Genomic DNA, 18,196 nt, shown 5'->3' with positions numbered 1-18,196 from the left:
GGTGTTAGGGTTTTGTTTATTATTGGGTCGCCCCTCAACCATTCCCAGAGCAACGCTTGGAGTAACGGTTGCCAGGGCCCTGGTCCTGCTCTTTTTCTTCTGTTCGGAGTTGGAGTACCTGCAGGGCGCCAGTATGTTAGGCACTTAGCCCAGCGTAGAAATCCACCCTGAAGACCCACAGAGACCCATAGGGTGGCGGGCCACAGGATTCAAATCAGACCAACGTGGCTGGCTGGGACACTGGCTCCATGTGTGGATCATTTAGCCTTCTGGGAGTGCCACAGCTTTTCCCTCTGTGCCTGCCTCTGCAGATGTCATGAGAGGGAGTGAGGATTTAACCCAATGCCGGGAATGCCAAATTACTCCATAAAAAAGAATCCTGGGCTGGGTGGTGGTGGCCCATGCCTTTAATCCCAGCACTCGGGAGGCAGAGGCAGGCAGATGTCTGTGAGTTCGAGGCCAGCCTGAGCTACAGAGTGAGTTCCAGGAAAGGCGCAAAGCTACACAGAGAAACCCTGCCTCAAAAAACCAAAAAAAAAAAAAAAAAAAAAAAAAAAAAAAAAAAAAAGGAAGACTCCTGGGAAGTCTGTCATCCCGGCAGGCACTCAGGATCCAGACTGCTGGGAGTGGGGCTGTGAGCACACCTACTCTGGGTCTCACTAACACAGAGCTATGCAGCTGCCAGGACCAGAGCTCTCCCAGGTCTCTGGCCCAAGCTGACAGCTAGAGACAGATCCCTCTTGCTGAACAAGTTCCAACTCTGGGCTTCGGTCTCCTTACCTAAACACGGAAGCTCTGCCGGGCACGGTGGCTCTTTCCTGTCATTTCAGCGCTGTCTCCACAGGAGGACTGAGTTTGAAGCCAGCTTAGGGCTACAGAGGACGTTGAATGCTGTTGCTACACAAGACCTTGCTTCAATCAAAACAAAATGGGTTCATGAAATGATTTCCAAGAGCTGCCTGGAATCCCCCTATAGTCTTTCCCAAGCAGAGAGGCCCTGGAGTATGTAGAACAGAACATCAAATCATCAACAAGGTGCTAGGCATGATGATGTACACCTTTAATTCCAGCACTGAGGAGGTAGAGACAGGTGGATCTCTGTGAGTTCGAGGCCAGCCTGGTCTACATCATGAGTTCCAGGCCAGCCTGGTCTATATCATGAGTTTCAGGACAGCCAGGGCTGCAGGGTGGCAAAAAGCCACCATGGGGAGGAGAGGTACCACTTTTCTTTTCTCAGGCTAGTGACAATCAGAGGCCCACAGAATGCTGGGGCCACAAGGCACTGAAGTCACATCATGTACTCCTGTGCTCCAGAGTGGCTAGATCTGGTGCACACACTGTATGTGCAGTCGAGACCCAAAGCTAGGTCTTCGGACAGGCTTAAGGACTATGTTACAAGTTTGGAGAATACATCTCTCGGTTCCGATTTGAACCTGCTCACTGGATTCTTTGTGGCTTATGATTCATAAGCTGGGTAATCTACCAGGACAAGTTAGTGTATAACACAGAATATTAGGGTTGTGAATGCCTGCTGTTCGAGTTCATGTTTTTGCTCTAGCACAGCAGGAAGGCTGAGAGTGGACGCCGTATCCAGGCCTGTGGAGGCTGGGTCCCAACGTTACAGGCTTCAGGAATAGAAGAGGACCCGGTGTTCTGCCATCCCCTCTGGCAGCAGCTGCCCGAAGGGGGTCACTAGGGAAGGGTGGGGTGAGGCCTCAGGGACAGGGCTCTCACAGCCCACCGGTCTGCATGGCCTCAGTCACCTGGCGGCAGCAGAGACCCCCCCAGGGGCTCAGCTGGCGTCATTGATGGGAGTCCGGCTGTTACCCAGCAGTCTCTCCTGTTCACCCTCTTGGGAGGGCACACGCCAGCCCCTGCGCAGGCAGGCTAGCAGTGGGCGGTGCAGCCCGTTGTAGAGGGCGGTGCCCACGAGGAGGATGACGAAACCGAGGATCTGCAGCGCGTGGAAGGCCTCCCAGCCCAGCGCCAGGCTCAAGGCCCAGATGACCACCGTGCGCAGGCTGTCCAGCACCATGCGGGTGGTGGCGCTCAGCTCCTTGGTGACGCTGATGCCCGCAAAGTTGAAGAAGGCGATGCTGCTGATGTTGCCCAGCAGAGCCAGGGCGATCAGGGGCTGGCGGCCGACCTGGCAGAAGGCATCCAGGGCATCCTCCAGCGTCCCACGGGGGTTCCCACTGAAGGAGCCGGCTGGGATGTAGTACATGGGCACCAGGAGCAGCGAGAGAATCACGAAGCCGAAGAAGCCTGGGGGAGGCAAGGAGACGTCACGTTCTCCACCCTGCCTGGGCCTTCCCGGCGTGGCCCACAGGTAGGCAGCCTCTCCTCTCAGAACCACTGTTTTCGTGAGGTTCTTGAGGGGTCCACTCCTGGGATCTGTCCCTCCGCCCTGACGTCAAACCTATTATTGCACGCAAATGACGCCCCACTGGTTTCCAAACCCACAACTTGCCCTGTCGGGGAGTCCCTCTTCCCTCCTCCTCTGTTGGAAGCTGTGGTTCCAAGGTCACCTTTCCCGCCCCAAGAGACCCAAAAAATTGCTCGGCAAGTGAGGTCCCCAGTTATAAAATGGTCTAAGTTCAGGGTACTGTCTGGTCCCTTCCTGTTGTCTCCGCCTCTAGAGAGAGGGGCGTGTATCTTCATCATTTTTCTTCTCTGGCTCCTCTCACCTGGCCTACGTCCTTATGGGGATGGAGGCTCAGTCTATCAAGTGGCTACCAGCCCCTGCCCTAAGCTCCTTTCATATTTTTCATAGCACACGCTGCTGCCGCTGACTGGCACCCTCTTCCCACCGGCCGTTGCTCCCAGGCCTGTGCACGCACGCACGCACGCATGCACGCACGCACGCACCCTCGATGCCCACTGCCCTGAGTGGGTGGACGTTGTGTCTGTAGACAAACTTCTCCTCCAGCACCATCTGGATGGCAACGATGATCTGGGCCATGATGATCAACAAGTCACCTGGGGAAGAGAGGCGTGAGTGAAGCGGGACACGCTGGGACCAGGGTTGGGGGGAGGTGACGGGGGGGGGGGGGGAATCCAGGGACAGAAGCCAGCTCCTGACTTCCTGGCCCGAGGGCAGGGCAGCAGGCAGGCCAGGGGTTCCAGAAGGCCCCGCGACCTGCCTTGGCGTGAGGACCGCACAACAACAGGCCACTTGGGGTGTAATTGTGATTCTGAGTGGCTCGGGTGGCCACTTCATAGTAAAATGGTGCCGCGGTGGTGTCTGCTCGGGTCCTGGGTTACCGGGGCGAGAAACGCATGGCGCTGGGCATGTGTCAGTAAATGGTCCGTCTGTCCCTCTCCAAACCAGCAGTTTGTATTTGCGAAGAGGAGCCACAGGACCAGACGGCTCCCTCACACTGCTTGTCTGTCTCTTCCCTTGGGACAGTCACCGTCTTCTGGGCTCCCTCACACTCTAACCCATCGGGTCCCCATTAGGTACAGGACCCGACCCAGGGCACACAGATGGCAGAGCTCGGGTGAACCTGTGGGACGACTTTATGCTAGGCTTCCAGAGAGGGGCCCGGGGGACAGAGAGGGGCCCGGGGGACAGGGAGGGGCCCAGGGGACAGGGGGAGCCGCCGCGGGTCCCCCAGCGGGCCTCACCTGTGATGACGTCGCTGAGCTTGTGTTGGCTGTCATGCTTGCTCAGGAGGTCGGCGAGGCCGACCACCACCAGCCCCGCAATGGTGGCCAGGATGCCCAGCCACTGGCTTGGTGCCAGCCTCCGGCCCAGGAAGGCCACTGAGAACAGGCCCGTGAAGATGATCACCGCACCCCGCAGCATCTGGAAGCTGGAGGCACTGGTCATGTTCAGGGCTGGCGGAGGAAAAAGACATGAGGACTGGCGTTAAGGACAAAGGCTGGCCGCCACCAAGGTGTCCCCGGGGAGTAGGGACAAGATGAGCTTGCTCACCGAGTCTTGGATGCGCACGTGTGAAGACGGTGGGGGGTGCCAGGGTGGGGTGGGGGTGGGGGTGCCGATTCACTGGCGGCCTCTCCAGCGTGGCCTACACTGGCCAGGTTACTTACGTACCCACGTACATGAGGCTGGTTCCAGTCATGTCGCAGAGGGCTGGCGGCAGGAAAAGCAGGGCACTGAAGGGCTGCTGGGTCTCGACGCTGGAGTCGGACTGTCTTCTGGCGCGGCACTGGAGCAGGTAGAAGGCGGCGAGGCACGAGAACTCTCCCAGGAACATGCCCACTGCCTGCAGGGACAAGACTTGGGGACTCGGCACTGACTTGGGGACTTCGGGGCCCTCCTTCATCAGTACTGGTTTTTGTTTGCTTTCATAGAACCACGTTTCAGACAAGAGCTTCCCTAGAACCCCCAAATGTCAGACAGACGAAAGCGGCGTAGTTGTGGGGAGCCAGCCAGGTCCCTCGGTCCCACAGGCCCCAGAACATCTCAATGGACACCCTGTGGGGTGTGGCACGGTGTAGACTCAACCCATCAGGCCAACCTTCTACAATCCAGATATGGACACAGACTCAGACAGGTTCGAAGACTCACGGAAGGCCCAATAGTCAGCTGCTAACACGCACTGGGGATAAATCTGAGTCTCCCAACCCTCAGTCCAGAAATGGGGTAACTTCCATGTCCCCTATCCCAGTGGAGTTCTGGGCTCCAGGGAGATGTGCCCCACACTTCTGTCACTAGTGTCCGTGTATCCCGATGGGGTGGGGTGGGTGAGAGCATGACCACTCATCAGGATCATACAGACCTCCCACAGAGGACTAAGCCCCTTCCTGGGGTACTCTTGGATTCGGACCCTATTCTGGGAGAGGAGAGAGGCAGGCGGCTTTTGGGGAACCCAGGTGAGCCTCACCCCTAGGCCAGGAAAGAGAGCAGCCCCAGGGGTGCCTGGCTGAAGAAGCCTGGAGATGGGCCGGGGGAGGGGCTGGTACCTGGAGGAAGGGATGCTCGAAGCTGTGCTCCTTGTCTCCCCCACAGCCTTCAGCTCTGAAGTTGTCGGCCCACCTGCAGCAGAGAGGGGGAGGTAGACGGGAGGTCAGATGGGCGGGCGGCATGATGGATGCTCCACCTGGCTGGACTCACACTTGGCCCCAGCTGACACTCCTTTTCAGAGGAGCCTGTCTCCATGGGGAGGGGCTTTAAGACAGCGTTTCATCGACCTACGAACAGAATCACAGCACTTGTGCTTGTACAACTTGCAGAAATCAGGTATTATTGTTACATTAGTGTTGTTTATATGACGTGCATTACACACATTACTCCTCAAAATAAAATTAAAAGCCATGGCTTGAAATTTAGTGTATTAAACATACACATTGCAAAATAGGAGGTGATTTCTTTTTTTCTTCTTCTTTTTCCCCCTGAGACAAGGTCTCACTATTTAATCTGGGCTTGAATTTGAATTCCTCCTGCTTCAGGTTCTGGAGAGCTAGGACTATAGGCATGTACCAAGCCTGGCAGCAAATTTCCTCTCTAATGTTTGGTAACTTTATTGCAACTTGTTTGGCTTCTTTTGAAATCTTTGATCTCTACCAGACTGTCACAGGGACCAGTACATGAAAAGTGTCTGGTCATCTGGACACGGGGCCACACATCTGTAAGCCTAGCATTAAAGTGGCCAGGCCAAGTAGACTGACGTGAGCTCAAGGCCAGCCAGCCTGAGCTATACAGTGAGTTTGAGGCTAGGTTTGGTTATGTGTAGAGACCTGCTACCGACCAACCTACTAACCAACCAATCATCTAACTAACCAACCTAACAACCAACCACCCAACCAACCACCCAACCAACCAACCACCCAACCACCCACCCAACCAACCACCCAACCATCCACTCACCCACCCAACCAACCAACCAACCAACCAGTCAACCTAGTCTCTTGTCTAGAGGGGCACTAAGGCCCAGGAGATGACCACTGGATCCTTCACAGCCCAGAAGGCCCTTCTAATGCCTACCTAAAAGCATGTGGCACCTGCCATGGAGTACAAATGCCAGTGAGTACCACCACGGACAGACCGGTGGTGGAAACGCTCCCCACCCAGAACCCTTCCCAGCACACTTCAGGCAGCTACACCCATCGTTCTGAATTATTGCCACCTCAGCACAAAAGCTCCTCTGACTTTCCTTCCAGACGAGTCCATTTCCTAGCTGGAGATCCCTTTGCCACCCGGAGCCACTCTGACCTTGCGACTCTTTTCTGAACAACCACCCCGGTCCTTCCTAATCTTCGCCCACCTGGCTGCTGACTTCTGGAAGTGCTCCTGTGGGCCCAGGGCTAAAGCCATGTGGACGATACGGCCCGGACAAGAGACTGGCCAGATGGTGGCCCCTCCCTCATGCTGGTCATCATAGGTCAGCTGACGCACTGACTGTACCAGCCATGTTGCCTCCTGACTCCGGCTGGTGCACATTAGCTGTTCCCCATGGGCATGGGCTCACACCCACTGCAGTTCCCATACCAGACAGTGGACGTCTCTAAGGTCAAGACTCAGGGCTCTTCCGGAAAGGTCTTTTCCACATTATAGCTAAGCCCGAGTTCCCAAAGGATAGATAGGGTCAGGCGGTGGAGGGGTGGGGTGGGGGTGGGGGTACTTCTGGAGGGTTCTTGGGAACAATGGACAAAAGACAACCGAAAGGAGACGTTCTAACCTGACTGGCTAGAGGGGAGAAATCTGGAGCTCTGTAAGGCTAGGGGACGGGACGAAGCTAGTCCCAGCCTCAGCTCCAAAGGATCTGAAAAGCCCTTACCCCATGACAGAACTTCTCTCATTGCCGGGGCCTCATCTGCTACTGGTTCCGGCTCTTGTGCTCACAGGTAAGAATGGGACATGGGGCATGAGCGGGGGCCCTAGACAAGCTGCAGGCCCGTTGGGAACTCATGCCTGCTGTGGTTGAGAGAGCCTCTGCGAAGGCCTAGGGGAGGCCACTGAGCAAGAGGAAAGGGCGAGGCCAGGTGAAGGGCTCAGAGCCACTGACCCAGTAAGGGAGCAAGCCAGGGCTCCTCCAGGAGGTAGAAGGGAAGTGATATCAAGCCTATGGCAGCCAACCACAAGCTGAGGCCAGTGCTTCCCTTTGGAGCGGTAAGTGGTTGTTACGGAAGTCATTTTTCTCATCCTGGAGCTATTCCTTTAGCATCACAGACTGACACCCAAGAAGACCTTCTAGAGCTGGATACAGCAGTGTGGCCATTACCCAGCAGCACCCTGGGCTACTGCTTGTGCTCACAATCTGTGCTCACAATCTATGCTCACTCCCATCCCACACTCACTGAGGTCTGAGTGAGCTTAGCACGGGTCCTTCCACACTCTCCACCCGCTGTTCCCTGCACATCCCTGCACAGTCCGAGAGGTTCTGTTGACCGAGCCTTGCAGACGCTAGCTTGGGAATGTGATAGGTGCTTTGGCCCCTGGCCCAGTGTCCATGAGATCGACTTCCCATGGGTCTGAGGTGGCCCGTGATGGTGCAACAGGCACAAATCTGGGCCTGTCTTCTGAAGAGTTAGCTGGCCGGCTGCCCAGTTAAGACTTTCTCCTTAAGAGTTGTCTAGGCTTTCTCTACAAGGTAGGCCTGGTTTGTCTGGACAGGCATTGCTGGCTGGCTTCCCACTGGAGAAATGGAATCTCTTTGTATCTCAGAACTTATCCAACCAAAGGACTAGGTGTCAGCTGCAGTCCAGTGGATTTCCTCAGGCCTGGGAGGAGACAAGAGTAGGGGTCTTGGGTCACTATGCATGTTCCACAGACAAGATCCAAAATCCAAAGTGTCTGAGGGTGACAGCTGTGACCCCTAAAGTCAGACGGTACTTTTCTGGCTGGCACCGCTTCACCAACATCTCTTCAGCCTCACAAACATTTCTTTTCTTTTCCTCCTTTGAGACAGGGTCTCACTATGCAGCCCTGGCTGGCTGAGACCTCACCACGTAGCCCAGACTGGTCTCGAACTCACACAGTTCTAACTGCTTCTGCCGAGATTAAAAGTGTGCACCCCACAAACAAATTTTTTTTTTTTAAACATGCAATTCACTGAGCTCTGCCTGTACCAGGCCTGCGCAGAGCACACTACACGGGCAGTCTGGTGTTAAACCTCACAAGGATGGTCATTTTCAGAGAGCGATTCAGGCTTGGGGTGCAGAGAGACATTCAGGCTTTCCCAGCTGAGAACGTGCATATCTGTGGTCGAGCCCCGCTATAGTTTACCATCAGAAACAGAACACCCAGAAGGCTCAGCCTTGGGTCACACAGGCTGGTTGCGTTCCAGATGTTCCCAGGCCAACGCTGGCAAGTGTCAGAAAGTAGTAGATGATTCAATTCCTGTAAGACCAGGCCTCCAGCAGATGCTCAGTGCACACCACTGTATGTCCCTTTCCCCTTCAATTCCACGTGCAGCCAGAATCATCTTCTCTTGGGTAGGGTCAGTGTGGTCTCACTGGACTCGTCCTCCAAGTTCCTGGGGGAGCATTCAGCCTCTGTATGCCCTCTGCTGCCTGAGGCGGAGGAGGCTAGAAGGGCTCTGGGTGGTGTCTCCAACGTTTCACAGCCACGACGTGGACATTTGCCTCCAACACCCCTTACCTGACGGACGGATGAATCCAGGGTCCAAGACGGGCCATGGGAATCACGGTGTACAACAGGGCTGGTATCGGGAATGCTAGCATCCGGTTCTGTGCCTTCACCCTCTCAACTTTTCCCAACCTTCTTACTCCAGCCTGTCCCTGCTGAGGGGAGGGGAGGGCCGGCCCCGCAGATGGGTCTCCGCTCTCTTTAGACACCTTCTTCTGAAGCGGTCAGAGGGTATACCCTCTCCCGGCAGAGGCCAGCTCCTTTCAGGGTTCCCTGAGTGTCAGCAGGCAGGCTGTGGGGTGAGTAAGCGTGCTGGGTGGTGAGTCACTCACCGCAGGCCTTCCATGCCCACACTCAAAGCTCAGCATTCTCAGAGTGGTGCATGCAGGGGTGACAGGCAGAGACGGAAGACATGTCTGATGTGTCCAGTCACTGCTGAGTCCTGCAGAATTTTGCTGCCATTTCCTCATGAATCCCACAGGTTGTCGAGCTAGTGAGACAGCTCCTTTGTCTCAGCCTGGGGTCTTCAGAGAGGCCATGGCTTCCCTGTGAGTAGGTGGCCCTCTATTATGACAGGATATACTTGGTGGCAAGTCCTCCCACCACTGTTGGTGAGGAGCCCTTCCTACAGTTTTGGGGGGAACAGGGCAGAACCTATCATATCCATTTTACAGCTGAGGAGACTGAGGCTCACAGAGGCCCAGCGCTTCCTCTCATCACACAGCTTCTGAGTCTCACGTTCTATCCCTCCCACGGCCCTGCCCTCCGGACAGGCTCTCTCAAGCTGGTCCTGTAGCCACATAGAAGCATCAACGCCAAGCCATTCACAGAACCCAAAGGGCAGGGGCAAAGTGCCAAGGACAGAAGTCGAAGGAACAGTGGGCGCGTCTTCTCTTACAAGGGCCTGGTGATGCCAGGCAGGGTCTCCTGTCCACAGCTGGAGACAGGAGCCACAAGTCAGGCTCATAAGCTCTCCCTGGCTGGGTGGGCTCGTCAACCCTCAGAAGCTTGGGATGGGGCTGCTTGGGAGCACTGGAGGGAACTTGAGGGTCTGTTCGACCTTGGTTCTTCCGGCGGAGAACCTCAGTTGGATCTGGACAAAGAGGCTCTCTTGGAAATGGGTACTTGTCATTGGGCACTGAATCAGGCCGACATAAATGGCTTGGTCTCAAGGATTTGGCCAACAGAAGTGGCTGGTGAGGGGACAGGGAAACGGCCACTAAAAGGAGAAGCACCACTTCCCAGGGAGGGGACCTTGGCCAACACCCAGAGAGGGCTGTAAGGGTTAGTCAAGGCTGCAGTTACGGCTTTTCTCTCTACGGGCATGTGATAGCTCTCTGTGGTCTTTGAAAACCTGCTGAGAGGCAGCAGAGAGAGCTGACCTGTGGTCCCTGCAGGGCAGGCGGCACATGCTCTCAGACGCTTCCTCATCGGAGGCTGCCAATCTTCCCAAGGACTCTGGGAAAGACAGCATGTGCTCCTCTTACAGTTCAGACACTGCCCAGGTCTGCCTGCCAGAGGCTCTGAAGCTGAGCAAGTGGGATGATTGACAGGATTCCCTGACCTGGGTAGGGCTTGCTGTCTAGTCCCATAAGGAGGGTACCCCGAGGGTGGGGGTGTAGGGGATACCATTTATAGGATTATACCTTCTAGACACAGTAGGGAGATAAGGGAGGAAAGCCCACAGAGCCAGGACTTGAGGGCAGGACAGTCCTAACATCATCCTGACATCAGTAAGCCAAGTCACAAAAAGCAACTTCTTTGGGGGCTTCCTTTGTAAACTGTAGGGGTCGGACTGGATGGTTTCTGTTCATAACAATAATGAAATGTCCATGGTCATGGTGGTGGATGCCTGTAAACCGAGGACTTGGGAGGTGAAGGCAGGAGGGTCCTGAGTTCAAGGCCAGCTAGGGGCTATATAGTGAGACCCTGTTTCAAAAGGTAAATAACTATATAAACGACTCGTCTCCCCAAATGAATGGTGAGGTATCCAGCCTCACCCCTAACTGATGGGTAAGTGCATGGATTCCAGAGATGGACCACTCAGACTCAGATTGAGGACCTCCCTTGGGAGCTGAGCTGAAGCTGCATGTAACTGAATGTTTTCTGTGCTTCAGTTTCCCATCCAGGGATGATGAACCCGTTCACTCCCCTCCCTGAGACCGTGTCAAAGGATGCCAAGGTAGTCGGCCTGGAACTTGGTAGGCCTGGCTGCTATGTATTGGCCGCCCGCCGCTGATGTGGATGTACCTAGAGGGAACCGCAGGCTAGCCACGCCATTTTCTTCTTTTGGCTTTTCGAGACAGAGTTTCTCTGTGAAACAGTCCTAGCTGTCCTGGAACTCACTCTGCAGACCAGACTGGCCTCGAACTCACAGAGATCCGCCTGCCTCTGCCTCTCAAGTGCCGGGATTAAAGGTGTGCGCCCCCACTGTCTGGTTAACCATGCCATTTTCAAAGCTCACATCACATCATGGTATGCTTGTTGCTCCCCCTGACCTTCGTTCTCACAGAGTATCCTCTCACTGTCTGCTTCAGAACACTGTTTACAGTCCAGCTCTGGGTCCTATCTTAAGATAGTGGTCGAGGCAGGGGACATCCTGAGAGGCCCCATGCAAAGAGACAGGGTAAAGGACAGGATCAAAGGTTAAGCCTCTCACCTGGGAGCCTTCTTCCCGACTTGGAAGCCTCAGAGGGTGGGGCTTCCTGGGCCCGAGGATCCCCTGGCTTCCTACCTGACCGGTTTGGAGGTTTTTAAAGGAATGACTGAGTCAGCTTGGTTTATCTAAGCAGTAAATGACCATTTGGATTCTCCCTGGGGACAGCAGCCTTGACAGGCTAGGAATAGCCACGCTGAGCATTAGAAGCTGTCCTAAGCTGATGTGAGAATCTCATCACAAGACACTCAGATAAGTCCAAGACACGCACAGGCTCCACTCTGGGTTCTACAGCGCGTGCCCTCCGTTAGGGGAAGGGAGAGGGACCATTGTGACTGGCATGGATGTACACACCTGTCTCTTCCACCTCAGATACTAAACATCTCAAAGCCAGGGACCTCCTCTCGGTCACTTCTGCCTTCTGCTCTCCCACACTATAGGTACTTTACAGTCACCCGATGAAGCGACTTCTCCTCTCCTAAGCATTCACAGCTTTGACAGAGTTTGTGAGACAGAAGAAAGCTCAGGAATAAATAAGAAAGTCCAGCTGGGCATTTGATGCTGTGAACAAGTCACCTGGAGCGTTCCTTTCTCTTTCCTGCTTTCGTAAGGGTCGCAACTAAGCATCAAGATGTACTCTAATCCCCCTTTCTCCATGAACGACCTATGGCCACCTTCTCCTGGCTTCCCCATCCCTTCAGCTCGGCCACTGCGGGAGCCCTGCTACCTCCTCTGCAGGCCCCCAGCCCCTGCAGGGAGGCGCCCAGTCTCTGCCCGCAGCATGGAGAGCGCGCCGGGGAGGAAGTGATCCAACCCTTTGGCTCAAAGATGAGGGAACTGAGGCTCGGGGACGGAAGTGACCGCGAATCAAAGCGGGCTTCAGATGCCCGCATCCTCCCAGCCTCTCAACCCCATCGTCCACGCCAGCGCGACTGAGCTCTCTCGGTAATGTGCAGGGCTGGTGGGGCTGGAGAGCAGCCGACGACGGGAGGGTGACAGGGCAGGGTGCAGGGTGCCCCCGCACCCGTGGGCCCAGCAGGCCCCTCCCGGCCCGACCCAGACACTCACTTTGCTGAAAGCGTGTTGATGGAGCCGGTGACCAGCATGAGCCCGGCCAGGAACAGCTGGTACTTGGTCCAGGCCATAGTGGTGGACAGGGGAGACCACTTGAACCCGCAGCTACAAATCGGGTCATCCGGGAGGTGGTGTCTTCGACTCGAGAGCTTCCGGGCCGAGCGTCACGTGACCTTGCTGGCCCCCGCCCCGCCCCGCGCCCGCCAGCCCCGCCCCCGTAGCTGCTGTCGGTCTGCAGGCTGGCGAGCTGGAGAAGCCCAGGGTCTGGAGGGTCAGGCCAGGCTCACCGTATTTTCTCTCTCTGTCTCTGTCTCTCTCCAGTCTCACCGTATTTTCTTCTCCCCCCCCCCCCGCCCCGTTAATGCCTGACGCGTGCTAAGCAAGCACTCTGCTTCTGAGAGTACACGCCCTTAGCCTCCCGGTTTGTAAAAATGGGTGCTTGGGATCATACAGAGAAGATTAGGCAATCCTAGAGCATTTTGTAAACAGTTTTGAGAGGTTGAGCCTGGCGACTTGGTAATAGCCACAGCGTGGGAATCTCCTTTCTCCGGGATCTCCAGAGAACTGGAGGCCTGGGAGATGTCCCCAGGGATCCCAGCCCCTTGACTTGCTCGCATCTTTCAGTAAAAGTGGCGTAAGCGTCGAGTTCCAGCTTCCGGTAGGGTGTTTTTACATTTAAAACTTGTAAGAACAAACTGGGTGTGCAGTCCCAGCACAGGGAAGGTGAAGGCAGGATGAACAGGAGCTCAAGGGCAGCTTCCACTATAAGGAGTCTGAGACTCCTTATAAGTTAAATAAATTATTAGACTAAAACGAAAACCTAAACCCAGAGAAGCCTAAGGATTTAAGATCATGCTTATGAGTGCCTTGGTGGTGGTGGTGGTGGTGGTGGTGGTGGTGGTGGTGGTGGTGGTGGTGGTGGTGGTGGTGGTGGGTGTGTATGTGTGTGTGTTGGGGTCACGGACTCAGGTTCTTCCGGCTCCCAAACACTATGGCTTGGGTATTGTTTGTACACGAAGCCTCCCCACTTATCCTTCAGGACCCCTCTGAATGCTGCCCAGAAGCATCCAAATGGATGACCAGCAGGTTTGTCTGTAGAGGATTTCTAGCCTGTAATCAGTTTTTGAGACGGGATCTTGTGTTATAATCCAGGCTGGCCTCCGGCTCACTGTGCACTCCAAGATGGGCTCCAGTTCATGACTGGCTTTCAAAAAATTTTTAATTACAACTATTTATTGTGTTTACCTCAGAGGGCACATGTTGCATGTGGTGGTCAGAGGACAATTCAGGAGAGTGGGTTCTCAGCTGCCAGCTGCCCACCTTCCTGTTCCCTGTCGATTTAATCTGCAGCCCATGCCCTACCATAAGTTAAAAAAACCCAACAAACAAACAAAAACACCCCAATGGCTGCTTTCACCTAGTATACATATTATCTCCGTTTCCAAAGATCCTATTACTGGAGGTACAGAAATAAGCTCTTTTGACCTCTTCTTTGAACTTGTGAACATGGTAGTGTAGACTCAGAAAAACCCTCAAGGGACTGTAACAATTATTTTGCAAGATCAGAAGGAGAATGTATTATAAGTGGGGTCTTGAATGGAATGCAGGAGGTTACCAGAGTGAGAAACATCCTTCATGCACGAAGAGTCATGTGTTTGATGGCCCAGAGGCAGGAGAGAGTGTAGAACATGTCTTGGACCTGTAGAACATCCTCCAGAAGTTTCCTTAACTGGAGCTTGCTCTTTTTAGTTAAGTGGGGGGATACAAGATCCAAGAGGGGACTTCTGAGCTTTGGGTCCCCAAGCATTTCTAGTTTGTGTGATTTCAAAGGAAGTCATAATTTATCCAAAACTGTTTACTGAGACATTGGAGCCATAGATGAAACACAACTGTGTCCTAACGGGACATCATCTGCCAGCCTCCTCCCGATGGGAGGCCATTCTTACATAGTCAGTGGGATTCTGGACTATTTTCCCATAGGTTCAAGCCAAGGATAGTGTCCTGAATGTAAACATTACTAATGACATTGGTGTCACTAGCCCGACATGATGTCACTTGCTGAACAGTTTCTGTCTCTAGAGCCACATTATAAAATGAATTTTAATTTATTATATCATGTTGCAAGCATTCATCAAGCAGCCGTCTCTGGAGTCGGGTCCATAGGAGGATTTATTGGCCAAGGCACCAGAACCCACCAAGTGTAAGGCCCAGCCAGAGTCAAGTACGGGCTTCCAGAGCAGCCAGACAAGGTCACTGCCTTCAAGGAGCTCAGGATGCAGTGGAGGAAAGGTTAAACACCAGCCATGCTCCGTGTGAGAACCTATACGGGGCAAAGGATGCTGGAGCAAAGGATCGATTCCTCAAGGAGGCAGGAGCCCGGGATGACAGTGACAATCGGCTCTATGTGAGATCTAGTGTTCAGTGTGTGTCAGGCTCTGCCTCGGTTTTCACAGCAGCCTCTACCTGAACTAGTTCTCCTCACCTGAAATACCAAAACACTAAACATGGTGAGTTTTATAGTAGAGAAAATCTATTGGCAGAGAAGCCAAATATGGAAGTGGGAAACGACCTTCTCTTCTTCCTCTTTGTCCTCTTCCTCTGCCTGGCTCTCCTCCTCCTCTTCCTTAAGACAGGGTCTCATGTAGCCCAGGCTGGCCTTGAATTTGCTACATAACTGAGAATGACCTTTGTATTCCTGACCTATACTTAGCATGCAGGGGCCCCTGGGTTCTCTTCCTAGTACCAGAAAAGAAAAAGAAAGAAAGAAGAAAAGTAAAAAAGAAAAATGAATCTTGGTGCGGTCACGCACTCTTTGATCCCAGTAGTCAGGAGGCAGAGGCAGGTGGATCTCTGGGAGTTCAAGACTGGTCTGGTCTACATGGCAAGTTCCAGGCCAGACCCAGTCAAAAGAAAGATTGAGAGAAAAGGAGAAAATGGAAAAAAAAAAAAAAAGGTAAAAAGAACTCGAGAAATAATGCTTGAAGTTGTCCTCTGGCCTCCATGTGGACACAGATAAGCACAGACACAAGAAATAAAAATTATAATTAATCCTGTTCAGTGTATGTCTGTCCCGGATAGTATTAGAGACATACTTAGTATGGCAAGTTGCCAACATTAACTTTTGTCAACAATGAACTCTAGATCCTGTTACCTAGTGACATGGTGACCATGTTAGTCTTTGATAGCAGCCTGTGATGTTCACTCTTTTGCACCTAATGACGCATATCTCAAAATGTGTGACACATATCTCAGAACGTGTGACACATATCTCAGAATGTGTCCCCGTCTGTAAGTGACAAGGACGGCGGCGATATGAAATGAGTCACTCCTCTTCTGAAATCGAATTCAACGAAGACTGCGTTTCGGCTGAATCTGCCTCGATTCTGCTCCGAGAGTCAAACACTAACGTCTGGAATCCGATGATTCACCCCCAAATGGGTGATCAGCACGGGCTAGAAAGCGGGGTGGGGTGGGGGCGGGGTGGGGGTGGGGCTGATAGAGGGATAAAGATAAGAAGGAAAAAGAGAATAACCGTATGTGGGACAGAAGCTGGAAGGAGCAAGTGACTTTTTTTTTCTAATTATCTCTGGTCACCATAGAAACCAGCTGTGAAGTCAGCCAAAAGGAGCTAGGGAACCAATGTCCACACTTCTCTGCTAGTGTGGACAGTCTATACTCATCTTCCCTGTGTTCTAGACAGTCACAACTCTCCTTGTCAGGTCTGACCTGCTTCCCTGGCTTCAATGCCCCACCCCAAGATATAACCCAGCCTTTTCTCTCAAGTCTATCTTGTCCAGCCACAACCTTGGATGGCGGCCTTTCAATACCACCCTGAAGGGAGAGGTGGACAGCACACCCAGCGTGACCAAAGGGAGATCACATCCCAGCCAGAAAACAGGATGCAGGAGGGGAAATGACCCAAGGATATATAGAAAAAAATGTTTTTAAAAATCAAATCTGACTTGGCCCGTCTGTACACCACCTATCTCTGTCCTTCCCAGGATAAAGTAATTCTGTTCTAATCCGGAATGTGATTAAATTGGTCGGGAAAATATTCATACTTTCAGACAAGCCACAAACAGACTGGCAGTCAGCTCTGAATACAAACAGGGTCTGCGGCGAGCATTTATTTGGCACCGGAAGTTAGAGGTTCTTTGAGGGTAACATGCAAATTTGTTGAAAATGCTCCTGGTTTACCGAAGACTGGATTAAGTTTTTGCAGAGCATGAGAAGTGCTGACATTTTGTGCTGCCCCCTATATGGGCCCAGATCTTACAAACTAGCTCTCTCCGGCTGCTTTGGGTTCCCTTGCACCTCAGTCTACCTTGCTATACAAGCTGTGAATACTGTTTCCTTTTTCTCTTTTTTCTTTTCTTTTCTAATTTTCTTTCTTTCTTTCTTTCTTTCTTTCTTTCTTTCTTTCTTTCTTTCTTTCTTTCTTTCTTTCTTTCTTTCTTTCTTTCTTTTTTTAGATAGGGTTTCTCTGCTTTGCGCCTTTCCTGGATCTCACTCTGTAGCCCAGGTGGGCCTCGAACTCACAGAGATCCGCCTGCCTCTGCCTCCAGAGTGCTGGGATTAAAGGCGTGCGCCACCACTGCCCAGCTCTGTTTCCCTTTTTACAGAAAGGACAGTAATGTGGATTTTGTAAAGCTGATGTGGAAGCATACTCACCCACTTGGACTTTGCTTCTTAAGGCCCTTCTTAGCCCATCTCCCTGCCCAGTGTGGGCAGGCATATGAAGCTCAGTTTTTATCTCCAAGATCCATTACCACTGATGGCAGAGACCTGGAATCTCTCTGTAAGTCACTCCCTAGAATGAGGGCTGGCCAGTCACTCCAGGATATCCATGTGGCTTTTCTAGAAGTAGTGGCCCCTGTTCTCCACCTGGAGCTATCCTTTACTCCCTTTAGGTCCCTGCTTAAAGTTTTCCTGAATCCCAGTTTCGCAAGACTAAAGGCCTTGCTCCACAGGCCACACCCATCTGTTAAGTGTTACTAACGGAAGAGCTGACACTTGTCAGTATGTATGTATACTTTAAAGATGCCTCTCCTGGGTTTGGGGATTTAGCTCAGTGGTAGAGCACTTACTTGCCCAGCAGGCACTAAGGCCCTGGGTTCGGTCCTCAGCTGGTGGGGGGTGGGGCGGGAGCCTTTCCCAAGGCGGAAGGACCATCAGAAGAATAAGATAAATCCATTCATGGTGGCACACACTTGTACCCTAGGAAACCCAAGCCAAGGAACAAAGTCACATTTTTTCCTAGCCATATAAAGTGAGAAACATCCAATGCTGAGTTATAGAGGCATCCACCAACCCATCACCAAACTACCCAACGCACTCTGTCCTGGGACTTTTGCTCAGCTCGTTTGAATCAATTCTTCCACACCAGCTCCCTATCTCTAGCCACCTCTGTGTCCAGAGCCGGTTCTGTCCCTGGGCTGTGACACTGACATCTTATCTAGCCACTCACAGTTATTCTCGGGGCACTGTGTTGCCTGTTACCAGAATCCTGGGCAAGAGACTCAGCTATGACGCCCTAGCATATCAGGTCATGTTACTTTACCCCCAAAAACCCACACAGAGAAAGTCATGGTGGTCATGAGAGAGCTGTGTCAGAAACATAGATGGACACATTCATACAACATCAGAATTGATTAATGGTTAATTAATTAGCTTTGAGACAGGGTCCCTCCATAGCCTTGGTTATCCTGGAACTTACCAGGTAGACCAGGCTGGGCTTGAACTCACAGAGAGCTGCCTGCCTCTGTCTACTAAATGCTGGGATTAAAGGCGTGTGCTACCATACCTGGCCATCTGGATTCTTTGGATAAGCTATGTCAATTTTTCTTGACTTTATTTTTTTTAAAGATCTAATTTTATTTTTAATTATGTGTATATATGTGTCTCTGTGTGGG

At 52.8% G+C, this 18,196-nt stretch overlaps 1 protein-coding gene across 1 annotated transcript; it reads right to left on the bottom strand.

Annotated features, from left to right (window-relative positions):
• Positions 1-1,003: 1,003 nt before the first annotated feature.
• On the bottom strand, positions 1,004-12,457 carry Slc35f6 (solute carrier family 35 member F6). Its single transcript, XM_028874401.2, has 6 exons — positions 12,279-12,457; positions 4,930-5,002; positions 4,058-4,229; positions 3,628-3,840; positions 2,869-2,979; positions 1,004-2,265 (listed from the first exon to the last, which is right to left on the bottom strand). Exons 1-6 carry the CDS (start codon positions 12,353-12,355, stop codon positions 1,793-1,795), a joined length of 1,119 nt encoding a protein of 372 aa, XP_028730234.1. The 5' UTR covers positions 12,356-12,457; the 3' UTR covers positions 1,004-1,792.
• Positions 12,458-18,196: the final 5,739 nt, after the last annotated feature.

The sequence above is a fragment of the Peromyscus leucopus genome, chromosome 22 (genome assembly GCF_004664715.2).
Source record: "Peromyscus leucopus breed LL Stock chromosome 22, UCI_PerLeu_2.1, whole genome shotgun sequence".
Classification (NCBI taxonomy): Eukaryota; Metazoa; Chordata; class Mammalia; order Rodentia; family Cricetidae; genus Peromyscus; species Peromyscus leucopus.
Note: the sequence above shows the minus strand (reverse complement) of the source record. Positions and strands in the feature narration are given on the sequence as shown.

Excerpts from the sequence above, each read along its gene's own strand:
- Slc35f6 (XM_028874401.2), bottom strand. The coding sequence starts at position 12,355 with ATGGCCTGGACCAAGTACCAGCTGTTCCTGGCCGGGCTCATGCTGGTC. Across the intron at positions 5,003-12,278 it reads ATCAACACGCTTTCAGCAAA|GTGGGCCGACAACTTCAGAG; the intron begins GTGAGTGTCTGG and ends TCTCTGCTGCAG. Across the intron at positions 2,266-2,868 it reads CAGGGCAGTGGGCATCGAGG|GCTTCTTCGGCTTCGTGATT; the intron begins GTGCGTGCGTGC and ends TGCCTCCCCCAG.